Genomic DNA, 13568 nt, shown 5'->3' with positions numbered 1-13568 from the left:
ACATCATTTAGGTCAATTTATGGGGTGAAGATAGACATGTCGTCGGTCTCTGCGACAGCACTGGGCCTTGAAGGGCCACTTTGTAAATGGACGAATGTTGTAAAAGGATGGCAGTATAGATGGTTCGTCTTGGACCAAACGACTGGGTTGTTGTCCTACTACACGGTAAGTTAATCATGGTTATTCTTCCCGAGTTTTGTCTTGTAGGCTATGTTTTGGATACTGGTACCTCTACCGTTCGTAGAATGTGTAACGTTAGGTCCACCGTAGCCTAACCGTACAGAGAAGGTGGTAATGTTAACTTGTGACTGTGAGGCCTAAATACTAGTACTATGCAAACGTAACTGAACGTATACTTTGTTACTGAACTTACTGCCATAGGCGTATATCCTCCAAATCATGCAGTTTTGAAGTGTTAGACATATGTATCGAATGATATTGTTATATTGTTATTATGAACGTATTAATTAGCATTACAATTAGTGTTATCATTCATTGTAACTAATATGAATTGCAAGATTTAAAGGAGTTCATATTCATAGTCATATAGTGAAAGACTAGTGTACTATTATTAGTAACTACTAGTGTAGTACTAGGCCCAGGCCTAACAAGTTAGGTCTAATTAAATGCACAGTAGGTCTATAGGTTGGTCTATGCTAGACCAAGTTTAACATGTACATCTAACTTTACCAGCAGTAAATAGTATGTAGGCCTATGAAGGCCCTAATAATACCTGTACTTACTGTAAGTTAGGCAAGCCAGTACTATGAAGAGCCTTGTCAGACTCAGAGATGACCTTTGTTGTTTGGAAAATTGCAAAAGTCCAAAATATTGTATGGTGACCTAGGCCTCATTATTTGCATATTTCTGAAATCTTTCTGAGCACACCAGGCCCAATGTTCAAATGCTTGTGCAGCAAATGGGTACATTTCAGCATGTAAAGTCAAATTAATTTGATAGGCTACAAATTCATGTATTGAAAAGGTCTTTAACCATAACTAACTATATCATTCCATTGCTCAAATTAATATGAAGGATCAACCATATCCTGTTGTGTTACCAATCCTTGACTCTGATGTCCTGCCCACATTGGAAATGAGAAAGTGAACACATCTTCGTGATATAGAAAAATACCTGAAGTGCACAAAATTGATCAATTGGCAGTTGTGCGGTTAGCATTGCTTTTCCATAAGTTTTATGATATTTACCCGTTCTAATACATTGCAATTAAGTTTCATCAATATTTCTGTTCATCATGCAAGTAAGGAACCAAACCGGTGCAGTAAAAAGCATGAGGTGGAACTAAATAGGCCTTTTGCCAGAATACAACAAGTTTCATGTGTGTTAACTTGTGAGTTTTCTTTTGCAATTCATGTTCAGTTTTTTGACTACCCCTTTCTACTTTATTGCTGTACAACCTGTGGTGCTATTAGTTTGATAATAATGAAAAGAATTTCAGAGTGTTCAGGCAAAAAATTGGTATTTCAAGTCTGAAATGATCATTGAATTGAACTTGATATCTTTCAGGGCTAGTTTTCAAAGTTTTTTTTGTGGTTGCTCCTTGGACAATGAGGTCTTACTTTCTGGTTGTTCAAACAACAACTTTGACAGTCCAAACAAAAAAGATAGCAGAATAACAAAGAATCACCAATAAAGTATGTACTCTGTAGGAAAGATGGGCAGGTTTAGTGAATAGAACACCAGCTTTGGGTCAGTGACACTCTCCTCATCTGGGAGGCCTGATTGGGTCCATGAACCATGGGCCTACCTATATTTAGAAACAATGCAGACAGAACCTGTGTAAAGAACAACTGTAGTTATCCGCCAGATAACCTCCACAGCTGATTTTGGTTCTCCGGACATACATTTGGTCATCTCCTACGGCCGGATGACCAATAAATATTTGTCCTGTCATTCACTATTGATCCAAAATCCATAATCTGACTTTCATTCAAGCTGGAATTACTGTTTAAGTTGCATTTGAAAGAACTTTTTAAATAAAAAAAAAAAATAAAACACCCTGCTTAAGTTGTCTTTCATGTTTTATCATCTTGACAGTCTAAAGAGAAGATGAAGAGAGGATCAAGAAGAGGCTGTGTGAGATTAAAGGTTTGTTGAAACGTTGGTTTTGTTGACTGTTTTGTGTTGGTTGACCATTGGATTTTGTTGACCAATGGTTTTGTTGACCATTATTTGATTTAAAGTGGTTGAGCTTCTTTTCTGGTTGAATTGGCAATATAATTGACCACTGTGGGTCCTTTCCAGGTAATCTAGCATCTATGACATAGCTGTTTGAAAGACTATAAAGTCCCACTACTTTTTACAGTAGTACTTGCTTTGTAAGTGAATATGGACTTTTGTTACATTCTGGTTCTCATGGCTTGTTGTATAGGTCCATCTATACTATGATAATGATTTTAGTAGTCACAGTACATGTTTAGCCTGTCATTGTATCCATGGAATATTTTAGTGTTCAAATTTTGTGTCTATGTCCAGCAGTTTTGATGGAGCTTGAAATGTTTGTCTTTTTTAAAGAAGTTCTTGATTCCTTTGCAAACAAACAACCGTTATACCTTTGCCTTTGTATAGCAATTTGACCATTTAGCATAGCATTCTACAATACTATATACTGTATACTGGATACATCATGTTTCTCTGTTTCTAACAAATTTTTTGACATGGAATTATGAGCTATGTACGTATAAAAGCCTGGAATTGTTTGGATATTGATGCTATTCTTGTATACTTTCTTCTTTAACATGCACAGAATGCATTTGAAGTATATATGTCAGCTGGTGCCTCTGGACAGTATATCTATAAATAACTATGATATCATACCTTATGACTCATGACTCACTCATCCATCCTGTCAGCTAGAGTATTGTAGATACTAGACAGATTTTGAGTGCTCATCACTGAAGAGTATTTAGTCTGTCTGTTTAGTCTGTCTGTTATGGAGTTCTAATTGGCTATTGAAATCAATGAGAGGATTTCAAAAGTATTTCCAACTGTTGTTGCTTAAAATTGGACTATTATAAAGTACTGTTAACTTGGGTTGTGTTTCTCCACCAGAAGATAGGTACACATAGAGAACTTTGTTTACTCAAGTTCCTGTGGATTTAATGAGGCATGATGTTCCTGTGCTTAAGAATTTTACAGTACATACATCAAAGGGATGTTAATAAGGCCATGTTTTGTGCAGTACTAATTTGCTGAATAATTCAAGACATAGTGTACTGTAGTACTGTATGCCCTGAATTGGAAATTGGGAAAAAAAGATATGAATTATGTCAAAAAAGTTAAATTTTGGAAGGTCACACGTCCATTTTGTATTACTGCATCTCCACCAGCATGTACCTCGCAAAACTATATGACGATTTTAGCCCCCCCCGTACACCATAATAGTATTAATTAAGTGTATTTTACACCACAATTGTCTGTTCTCTTGTCTGGGATTTACTTCTTACAATGGGATTTAATTTCAGGCCCTGTGTTTTACTGCTTTGTCTTGCAGGGTGCTGTTATCGGTATTGACGGGGAAGATGACTCAACATTTACCATCACTGTGGATCAGAAGACCTTTCACTTTCAATGTAAATATTCAATTATATATGTTACTGAGATGAATGATTAATGTTGTAAGCCATTTAAGCCAACGGAGGGATAACCGATTTTCCAGAATCCAGAAAGTAAGAACTACCGGTAGCTGACAGATATTGGTTATGGATATTGCCCAAAAAGATGCTTAAAAAACAACAAAATATTTGCAGATAGTCAAAGGTATAAAGTGCTTTTACCTGCTCTCACCTTTTTTGGGGACAAAGTTATCAATGGTGTTGTTATTTTTAGGGTTAGTAGTGTTATTTGTGGGGTAAGAACTGGCAGTAAAGTTTTCAGAAACTTTATCAATGCCTGTCTGTATTTCCAGCTGTACTGTACATGTAACTAAACCTGAAACTTAATGAACAATGTTTAGCATTATAAAAGGTTGTATATATACTGTATGACAGACTGTGTGACCAACTGTGTGTCACTATAACTGGGCTGGACAGACTAGTACTGTCTGAATGTAGGCTATATAGTGTATGACAGACTGATTAGTAATGACTGTGTTTATATGACCTTTCAATCCATTTCAGGATTACTTTATCTAAGTTGTGCTACTCTCACAGTACAGTACTGTATCAATATTTACTGCTCAGTATAATTATTAAAAAGGTTATCCATGACATTTTATGACAGCGACTTGGCCATGAAAATATTTTATTTTGATCTGATATGAGGAGCAAACAATTTGTTTTGGTGGCACAGCTGAGTTCATACCAAAACTAAGGATTTGCACAGCAGTATTATTTCAACTCCACAATGCAAACAATCACACACACACGCATACAGGAAAAAAGAAGGGAGATCGGAGGGGAGGAAGGGGGGGGAAGAGAATTTAAACTATTGGAAAAATAAAGAGAAACCTGTCAGGAATCCAATCTGTGATATGTTTGGAGTCGTCAAATCCATTTAAAGATAACTTTACATTTTCAGAAATGTAAACAAAGTTATTGTTTTAATAGTAGGTCATTTATGAATGGTTGTGGTTTGGATCCAGCTAGTTATACAGGGTTTGGGTGATCAGATAAACTAGATCTCCTGTGTGTTTTAGATCACGGACAGGAAGTTGGTTTTCATGTCAAGTTATTGTAGGTTACAGCTGATTGCTGACTATTTTGGGTAAGAAATACTTCAATGGTACAGTACTGTTGCTAAATGGATGACTCTTTGTATAAAAATATATATATCCGGCTTTAGGAATCACCAATGATTTTCGAGTTGGTTAGCATCATGTTTGATCTCTAGAGTTAGGCAAAATATGTCATCAAAACAGAACTAGTATTGTTCGATACAGGTGACAAACGCCTACAGTGGAATTACGACCTTCCTTACCGGTTTCGAACCTCTGGACATACTGTACAGTCAGCGTCCATAGCCTAGTGGTTAGGGTGTCCGCATATAAAGTGGGAGGCCCGGGTTGGAATCCCTGTGGAGGCTGGAAGTTTTTTCACTGTTCTGGATTTTCCTTCTCATTATGTTTTCAATTACATATACATGTATTTACATGTATTTATTTGTATTTACATGTATTTACATGTATTTACATGTATTTAAAGGTCTACCATTGCATCAGTACAGATTAGTGGTCACATTGATATATTACACTTGAGAATCGACACTGTATTAAACATCAGAGGCCATCAGTCAAAGTGACTGGACTTTGTAGTCTAGCACACATACTACGCTATTAGATAGATCATCAGCTAAGATTGGATTAAATCAGATTGGATTAGATTAGATTAGAAAATATCAGACATTTACAGACTCAAATATTATAGAAACAATATTTATAAAAATTTGTTGAATACAAATTGTCTTTGTCTTTGGGTTCCCATTTGCTTACAAGCGAAATGATAATTAATTTGGTAGAGTTATAGAGAATTGACTGGCAGACAGTATCATCATTGACAAGGTCTTGATAAAAGGAGTATTTATGACTCTTCACTTGTCCTAACATGTTGAATATCATTAAAAACAGGAAAAGTTTGACAAATCTGCATGCCAGCTTTGTTTTGTTTGTTGCACAATTTGAATATCAATACCAAAGTTTCTACTGACCAAAGTAATCATGTAGCACTTGCTGATTTTAAAAGGTATTTCATAAATTGCCAAAAGAAAGTAAGTTACTTATAATCAATCAATCAATAATTCAATCAATTAATTTCAAAGTAAGAAGAAAAAGAAAATGTTTTTTTTTAAATTTTAAAGTCAGTGTTCATCTGGGCCCATGTATAATATTTAAAGAATATTAACCAGTATACATGTGGGTGCTCAAAGTACAAAATAACTTACAAGTGTGATATGCCATATTTATTAGTTATTTGCAAAATAAAAAGTTAGAATGAACCCTGGGAAGTTTTTCTTCAGTACAGTAGATACTGTGTCTTCAAACTTCGATAGTCTCTTTTGTTTTCAGTTCCTGTATCATGGGGGTTTACTATTCATCATAATTACGTTGCCAAAGCAATGCACTGTGCAGTGAAACCCAGTCGCACACAATACGGACAATGCCATAAGAGCTTACAGTACCAGCATGTCATATCTGAGGGTACTGTAGTTGTTCCAAGGGTCTTAAATAAGCATTATGAATACCAACAATGCCATAAGAGTTCACAGTACCAGCATGTTACTGTATATCTTCAGCAGTATTCATTCATTTATTCATTGTGTTTGTATCCTACAAGAGAGTTGAACATGCCACTCATGAAAGGCTCTATGTATTACAGTACACTACCGTACAGGGCTACATGATAGAATACAATGCTACAGATTCTTTGTCAGTGTTGCTTAATGCTGCAGCAGTCTGTGTCATTTCGTACCTTCGTATATATCGTACATTCGAGTCACTATTGTGCCGTACAAGGATTACTTGATAGAGAAGGCCCCTCACTTGTTACAAAAAGCTAAAATAGTGTGCATATCATCACCCTGGAATCATCTATTCTCCCTCAGCTCAACTTGACATATTCTTGAGCCAAATGTCACTTTGAGGTTGCCATCCTCAACTAATGCACATATTAAAGTTTGCCATTGTTTTTTGCATAAAGTTATGATGAAAGGTGTAATTGCTGTTTGTTTGGGTTACCTTTTTTGTTTTAACCTATTTCAATATTTAAAGATGCATTTGTTTTAGTAATTTGTAGCTTACAATGGGAGGTTGATGGGTGTCATGTGCACCTCTTTGATTGCATGTCCCCAATTTTCACCTTGCTCAGTGAAATTTTCTGTATGGGGTAGGCCTACTGTACATATTCTGTATCTGTATGGTAAATTTAGGTTAACAGAGAATATTAAAGTTGTTTTTCTATATTAATGGACACAGGTCAATGAATTTGGAAATGTAATGGAGTTGGAGGGTTCTCCAAGCTTTTGATAACTTTTTCATCGATCTATTTTATAGTACAGGCTAAAAATAAATCTGTGGTAAAAATATGCTTAAAATTGTCAACACTCATCAACAATATACAGTAATTGCTTGTTAATAGTACCCTTTTTTTTTGGTAGTAATTTCATGAACAAATGCCTGCTGTTGACTGGTGAGGGCCCCTATCAACCAGTGACTGGTCGCTGGTAGTCACCCCTACCACCCTGTGACTGGTCATTGGTAGTCACCCCTACCAACCAGTGACTGGTCACAGGTAGTCACCCCTACCAACCAGGGACTGGTCGCTGGTAGTCACCCTTACCACCCCGTGACTGGTCACAGGTAGTCACCGCTACCGAACAGTGTCTGGTTACTGTTAGTCACCTCTACCACCCAAAGTGTTGGGATAACTGAAACATCACTACTGTGCTGTATAGTCTCCCAGGTTACAAATATTAAAGCACATACATGTGTTAGTAAACCAGTTTGATGCGCGTTAAAAGTCTCCTTTCAACATAAATTCAGGTGTGCATCATACAAAGTGACTAAGTGTATTTAATCTTGATACCAGTAAATATTACAAACCAACCATCACACAGGTGTTACTTCTACTAACTGAGATGAACGGTGTAATTTCACTCACTCACTCACTCACTCACTCACTCACTCACTCACTCACTCACTCACTCACTCACTCACTCACTCACTCACTCACTCACTCACTCACTCACTCACTCACTCACTCACTCACTCACTCACTCACTCACTCACTCACTCACTCACTCACTCACTCACTCACTCACTCACTCACTCACTCACTCACTCACTCACTCACTCACTCACTCACTCACTCACTCACTCACTCACTCACTCACTCACTCACTCACTCACTCACTCACTCACTCACTCACTCACTCACTCACTCACTCACTCACTCACTCACTCACTCACTCACTCACTCACTCACTCACTCACTCACTCACTCACTCACTCACTCACTCACTCACTCACTCACTCACTCACTCACTCACTCACTCACTCACTCACTCACTCACTCACTCACTCACTCACTCACTCACTCACTCACTCACTCACTCACTCACTCACTCACTCACTCACTCACTCACTCACTCACTCACTCACTCACTCACTCACTCACTCACTCACTCACTCACTCACTCACTCACTCACTCACTCACTCACTCACTCACTCACTCACTCACTCACTCACTCACTCACTCACTCACTCACTCACTCACTCACTCACTCACTCACTCACTCACTCACTCACTCACTCACTCACTCACTCACTCACTCACTCACTCACTCACTCACTCACTCACTCACTCACTCACTCACTCACTCACTCACTCACTCACTCACTCACTCACTCACTCACTCACTCACTCACTCACTCACTCACTCACTCACTCACTCACTCACTCACTCACTCACTCACTCACTCACTCACTCACTCACTCACTCACTCACTCACTCACTCACTCACTCACTCACTCACTCACTCACTCACTCACTCACTCACTCACTCACTCACTCACCTTTTTCCAATCATCATATACAGGTACTCTACATGCCATTCCACCTTAAACTACACTGTAAACTTGGTAATCATTTTAATAGCACTACGCCCTCACTGAACGACTTTCAACGGTATTAACGGCCGTCTCCTTTTCCCTTCCAAATCTATTATTCTAGCGGATGCTTGCATCTCATGTTGTAACTTTTAATAGCTACAATATATGTAGTTACTTTCACCTCATTCTCTATTTACTTTCACCACTCTCTATTTCTGTGAGGGAAGTTTACAGGGCACAGGGCAGTTGCCAGTTTGTAAATGTTTGTAGCTGGAGGTAAAAAACTCACTCACTCACTCACTCACTCACTCACTCACTCACTCACTCACTCACCTTTTTCCAATCATCATATACAGGTACTCTACATGCCATTCCACCTTAAACTACACTGTAAACTTGGTAATCATTTTAATAGCACTACACCCTCACTGAACGACTTTCAACGGTATTAACGGCCGTCTCCTTTTCCCTTCCAAATCTATTATTCTAGCGGATGCTTGCATCTCATGTTGTAACTTTTAATAGCTACAATATATGTAGTTACTTTCACCTCATGCCCACCACTCTCTATTTCTGTGAGGGAAGTTTACAGGGCACAGGGCAGTTGCCAGTTTGTAAATGTTTTTAGCTGGAGGTAGTCAAAGCTTCTCCCTGGCAAAGGGAAAGTTCAATCTTTACCATCAGTTTCTCTTAGGATGGTTGCCATGGTAACAAATTGAGTGGAAGTCATTGTTTTCTATTCCTGTTTTGGTTTCACATGATCTACAAGTGAGTCATAGAGCAACTCACCTGCAAAAGTCGAAAAAGCGATATTATTGTAGGTTTTGTTCCATGGTTTCCTCATTATTGAAACAATTCATTTGCGTCTCTGTAACTTTTAAGGACAGCTGTGTCTATATGCACAAGGATACTTTACTTTATATATACTTTAGTAAAGTTTATAATATAGGGTATTGTTTCTCCCATGAAGTTATAATGAAGTACACACTGCATGCTGTGATGTTAGGCTGGGGCTGTAGGCCTATGTTATTAATACACTGCACTGTGAATTACATATTGATTCCATACATGGACTTTATTGTTTTTACATTTATACCGTTGTAAGTTCTCTAATTTTGGTTTCTTTTCTCTCTTTCAGCCCAGAGCAGTGAGGAGAGAGGCAAGTGGATTGAATATTTAGAGGACACCATCATGAGACACAAGGGAAAAATGTCGGTGAGTTGAAAATCTGTTCTCTTAACGCAGTATGTATGTACAGTACCTAGAAGGACATTGAATTTAATATTTGTTAATGAGTTTGTTCAGGTTTTAAGAACACAGTTACAGGAAAGGTTACAGTTAGGTACTATAGCCTGTGACATATTAGCAGTACAGTACTTACTGATAGTATTGTGAGTTATCATGCAGTTATCATGCAGTTATCATGCAGTTATAATGCAGTACTTACTGATACAGTACATAGAATAGTATTGTGAGTTATCATGCAGTTCATGCAGTTATCATGCAGTACTTACTGATACAGTACATAGAATAGTATTGTGAGTTATCATGCAGTTCATGTAGTTATCATGCAGTTATCATGCAGTACTTACTGATACATAGAATAGGATTGTGAGTTATCATGCAGTTCACGTGCAAAAATTAACAGTAATGTTTTTTTATTTTTTTTTATTATTATGTGCATTTAAAGAAAGTCTTGCACGATATTGACTCAAAGAGGTCTGGAGTGATAAACCTCTACCTGTAGGCTGCAGAAATTCTGTGTTTTTTTGGTTTCTGTTAATAGAGTAAATATGGTTGCAATGCTTTGTTGTTTTAAACAGGTTAGAACACTGTTGTTGTTGTTCTAGGATTGGTTCTAATTTTGCTATAAAGGGGACCAGTGATGTAGTTAATGGACAACAAATATTGATCTTCAAAATGGAGAATATTAAATTATGGTTTAGAACTGGATATCATATGAGACTCAATAGCCACATAATGGTTCATTTGTAGAGACATTGCTACTGTATCAATGTGAAGTTTTGTCTGAGCACCAAGTTTGACTTTTTACAGTACTTTACACTAGTTCTAGATGACAGCTTTGCATTTCAGGCAGGGTCCATGAGAAATTGTTGCGAACCATCCAAATTCAGCAGCATTGCAGGAATTCACCACACAGAAAAGAAAAAATAAAGAATAATAAAAAATTAGAACAAAAAAGGAAAACAAAATGAGAGACAAAAACAAACAAACTGAAAAAGATGTTAGAACAAAGTAAGAATTCAAAGAGTGGAAGTTTCTTTCAGATGTTTTGTTTTCATAAAGTACCCTTTTGTGCAAGGAGTTCTTGAACATGCAATAAGGCTCAAGAAAAGATCAGAATTATCAAATGCATTGACAGGAATTTCAGCTAGATTTTTGCAGCCCTGATTTCTAGTTTTGCTTTTTACTGTAAGTACTACATGGAAATGAAATATTGCTATATATCTCAGTTTTGGGGGTAAACACTGAATCATATTTTTGTCTGCTTGTCATATTGATTTTTTTCCCCTTGCTGCTTCTGAACAGCTGATATTCTCTAGCCTCTGTACAGGACTCCATATTTGATTTTGTATTTGACCAGCTGCATCATCAAGCATTTGTTCTCGAAAAATCGAAAACTGGAGAGGCAAAATGCATCTGGTTCTGTGTTTACGTCAATTACCATCAATTGTTTAAAGTAACCACGAGATCGTACTATCAGCAAAGTCATTTAAGGCTGTTAAAGCAAAGCGCATATCTTGTGGAACTCTCCTCTATATAATGTTACCAAAGTTTCCGATCGGCTTCGAAGTACGCTTTCAGGACCTAGATTTATTTATTTTATTTTTTCTTCTTTCTTAAGGAGGCAAGACGAGCATCATCCGAGAAAGGCGTAGACAAGAAAGTGTTAGAGGCGGATGCTTACTTACAGATTCTCATCGAGCAAGTGAAGGCCCTGGAGCAAAAGATGGAGGGGGAGGAGGGAGATAATATACGAGAGACGTTGGATAGCATGAGAAATAACGCCAAGGTTAGCTCTTAAAGATTCATCTAAAGAAGGTCAACAAGGATTGTCCCAATTTCTTTGTTTTTTTGTCTTTTGTATTTCTTGACCTTTTCAAATGATGTCTTGTCCTGAAAATTCAGACCCTTCAGAATTAGTCCCAAGTTAGTTACAAGGGTTAAATGTTGCCTGTAGAATGACTCTGTTGAGGAGAATGCTGTCTAAGTATGGTAGAAGCGCCTAGATGGAATATTTAAAACGAATGTGCAATATTGTGGTGTCGTAGTATAAAGTACGAGGCAGTTTTAACATCTTGTGCTATTATATATATTGTTTATATACTATTAATATTTATATTCAAATAATTTTGAAAAGAAAACAAAGAAAGTAGCAGTCACATGTGGTAGCCCCTCTAGACATTTTTCTACCCCTTTCCCACCCCCTTCCCTATTGAAAGACTTTTCATTTACTGCTGCTAGGCAAGTTTAAAAGTTGTTCTTTTTTTTTCTTTTCTTGATTGTTTTTACAGGCAGTAATTGAAAGTATTAAGCAAGGAATTGTTATGCTGCAAATAGCAAAGGTAAGTTCAATCTTAATGTTGTTTTGTTAAGTTGCGGGGGTTTGGGAATGGGGGGTGGGGGGTTAGTGGCGGTGCAGAAGGGTGAGGGTTTGTTGTATCATCCATAACTCTGACATATTTCATTCACAACTGCACACAAGAGAATGAAAGGAATTTGACATATTTCATTCACAACTGCACACAAGAGAATGAAAGGCATTTATAATGATGTAACACCATATTTTAAAAAAAAGCCAGATTAAATCCTGAAATGATATTGCCGTTGATACCCCTTCTCTGGTGGCCTCAAAATTTGTCATTCTTCTGCCACCGATCAGAACATTCTTATAAATTTTTTTGTCAGCCGGTCGCACCCTTTGGATCCAAATTTGAGCATCTTTGTTTTGCTTTTTACAAGAGTAGATTTATCCTGCTCGTCAGAATAATTAGTAGCCTGGTTATTGTCATCTCCTGGAATAGATCTTGATTGTCATTTGTAAACTTTTATTTTGGAGCTTGGATTTTTACGAATCCTTCCTTTACCTAGAATATATACATTTTTCTTTTCTCATTGAGCCACATTTAAAGCATCTGTCAGTGTTGGTTAGCTCTCTGCTTGGATTCTGCCCCAATATCGGACAGGGAAGTGCAATCTTTGCTTTCCTGTTTTCTTTTATGTTCTGTCTGTCTGTTTTTAAATGTTGCTAGGTTATTAGGGAATTTGATCCTTCTGTTTGTTTATTTTGGGGCCGTAGAGCATCAAACACACAATGTAAGCAACAACAGATCAAGTTAAACATGTCGAGTATAAAACTACCCCAGAAAATTATACTAATATATATATATATATATATATATATATATATATATATATACATATATATAAGGCATTTATAGAGCGCCATAACTAAAACGATATTCTATGGCGCTTTACAAGGAAAAAATAAAACATACAAATGAACAAAAACATCAACAAGACAGAAAAAAGAGGATTACCTTTAGGCCTCAATAAAGAGAACTGTCTTCAGAGCTCTTTTGAAAGAGAAATGTGGATTGATTAGCAACCGAATACGGCAAGACGTTCCACACCCTGGCCCCAGTCACAGAAAATACACGGTTGCCGAACTGTTTTGTGCGGGTGGTGGGAACGTTTAAAGTTGTAGCAGGTATACTTCTTATACGGTATAAGAAGTGAAGAAAGACAATTTGTCTGCAACAAAATACAGAAGTGTGAACAGAGTAACAAAACGGATTAGCTTTGCCTCTCATTATAAGATGAATACAATGTACCTGTGGGATTTTACATTATATCACACTTTTAATGTACACAAATACATTCAAAGATGTGCATTTTTTGAAGGTACTGTTTAGGAAGGTGTTATAGTGTATAAACAAATACTTTGCTGATGTTGGACAAGTTTTCACACGACTGGCAGA

The 13568-nt window shown here is 37.1% G+C and overlaps 1 protein-coding gene across 6 annotated transcripts in view; it reads left to right on the top strand.

Annotated features, from left to right (window-relative positions):
* The window catches only part of LOC139983254 (oxysterol-binding protein-related protein 9-like), a 38767-nt gene continuing 25199 nt past the window's right edge, over positions 1–13568 (top strand). For 3 of the 6 annotated variants that reach the window (XM_071996688.1, XM_071996695.1, XM_071996682.1), the window contains exons 1-6: positions 1–165; positions 2059–2109; positions 3515–3593; positions 9704–9780; positions 11432–11599; positions 12102–12152. In XM_071996688.1, the coding sequence (XP_071852789.1) occupies positions 37–165; positions 2059–2109; positions 3515–3593; positions 9704–9780; positions 11432–11599; positions 12102–12152 (555 nt within the window). In that variant the 5' untranslated portion in view covers positions 1–36. Of the gene's footprint in view, positions 166–2058; positions 2110–3514; positions 3594–9199; positions 9334–9496; positions 9516–9703; positions 9781–11431; positions 11600–12101; positions 12153–13568 lie in introns of those variants that run through there. The other 3 variants (XM_071996701.1, XM_071996709.1, XM_071996720.1) reach the window with 3 other exon arrangements.

The sequence above is a fragment of the Apostichopus japonicus genome, chromosome 2 (assembly GCF_037975245.1).
Source record: "Apostichopus japonicus isolate 1M-3 chromosome 2, ASM3797524v1, whole genome shotgun sequence".
Lineage (NCBI taxonomy): Eukaryota > Metazoa > Echinodermata > Holothuroidea > Aspidochirotida > Stichopodidae > Apostichopus > Apostichopus japonicus.
The sequence above is the reverse complement of the archived record's forward strand: the minus strand, read 5'-3'. Positions and strand labels throughout refer to the sequence as shown.